The sequence below is a fragment of the Aspergillus sydowii genome (assembly GCF_001890705.1).
Source record: "Aspergillus sydowii CBS 593.65 unplaced genomic scaffold ASPSYscaffold_22, whole genome shotgun sequence".
Lineage (NCBI taxonomy): Eukaryota > Fungi > Ascomycota > Eurotiomycetes > Eurotiales > Aspergillaceae > Aspergillus > Aspergillus sydowii.
The window spans coordinates 198732-199980 of NW_024467880.1; the positions used below are offsets into that span (position 1 = coordinate 198732).

General features: G+C 56.9%; 1 protein-coding gene across 1 annotated transcript in view; it reads left to right on the forward strand.

Moving 5' to 3' along the window:
- Positions 1-300, forward strand: part of ASPSYDRAFT_52242 (uncharacterized protein) — a gene marked incomplete at its 3' end in the record, with an annotated part of 681 nt that extends 381 nt beyond the window's left edge. The window contains exon 1 of the mRNA XM_040848452.1: positions 1-300. This exon is cut by the window's left edge and continues 381 nt beyond it. Coding sequence (XP_040696115.1) covers positions 1-131 — 131 coding nt within the window.
- Between the last annotated feature and the right edge of the window lie 949 nt (positions 301-1249).

The window sequence follows — 1249 nt, forward strand, 5'->3', positions numbered from 1 at the left end:
CATCTATTACCTCGCATGAAGATGAAACCGTCCCCGCCAAGCCTACCAAAATTTTCCACAAGCCTACGTCCTCCACTCGGGCTGGATCAGGTCCGAACGGTGTTGCCGTACTTATCTCCCCCACAGCTTGAGTGCGCGCAGCTATGGATTGACGAAGNTCGAGTCCTCCAGGACTCCTCATTCACGTTAGTCACGTTGGTCGACCGAATGTGGGGCTTGACCGACGAAGAGGTGGCCTTTGCGCAACTCCGAATCTATGGGCCGTGTACCGTGGACTGGATACAGCGTGCGATACCTGACCTCCGTCCGACACAGATGGTCCTGGCCCAGTGGATTGTGGAACACAACCGGCTTATGATGGAGTGTCCCAAGCCGGTTGTCTCCGGATCGCACCGCATGCTGCAACGTCTCCTCACGCCAGATATCCTCATCGGGCTCTTAGGCCTCTCCGCCTCGCAGCGGAGGCGTGTCAGTCGACGGCTCCGTCCTATGGAGGATGCATGGGACCCGACTGGGCAATATCNTTACTCTACGGCCGATCGGCTATGGTGTGCCGCGATGCGGATGGAGCGACGATGGTGGCGGTCACTCTGGCCGGGGCGATCGCACGAAAGGCCAGTCACTCTCAACCAGGTCATCGGCGTCTTTCCCCGTCTCGAACCGAATGCTGTGGACCAGGTCGCGCAGTTTCTAGAGCGGCGGGCATGGCGTGTGGGAAGGGCGCCTGCGACGTTGGAGGACGTCATGTTGTATCTACAGCGAGAAGAGCGCGCGTCAGATGCGGACATGCATTATGCGCGCCAGCGCTTGGGGCTGGAGCAGGACAGCACGAAAAGTTTGCGAGCTCATTGACAGGAAGTATTTGAGAACTGATCACGTTTGCTTCGTTTATTCTCTTATATGAAGAGTCGGTTCTGCGACATGCCTACGTCCTCATGGATATTTCTCGACAATCCTTAATCCCGTAATCCCAAATCCCAACTCATCATACCCACCCGGACGAAGGCATCCCCATACGCGGCATATTCCATTGCTTCTTCCACTCATGCTCCGCCACTGCCTCACGCTCCTGTGCTTGCCGTAACGCGTCACGTAGCTTCTGGGCTGCTCNCCAAATGCGAGGGTGGCCGGCCAGGTTCACTTCTGGCTCGAAGTACTGAAGTAGCGACAGCTCCTGTGATACGTCGATTGCCACGGCGGCCAGATGTTGGAAAATGTGCAGACAGTGCTCGTAGAATTCATTCTCGCG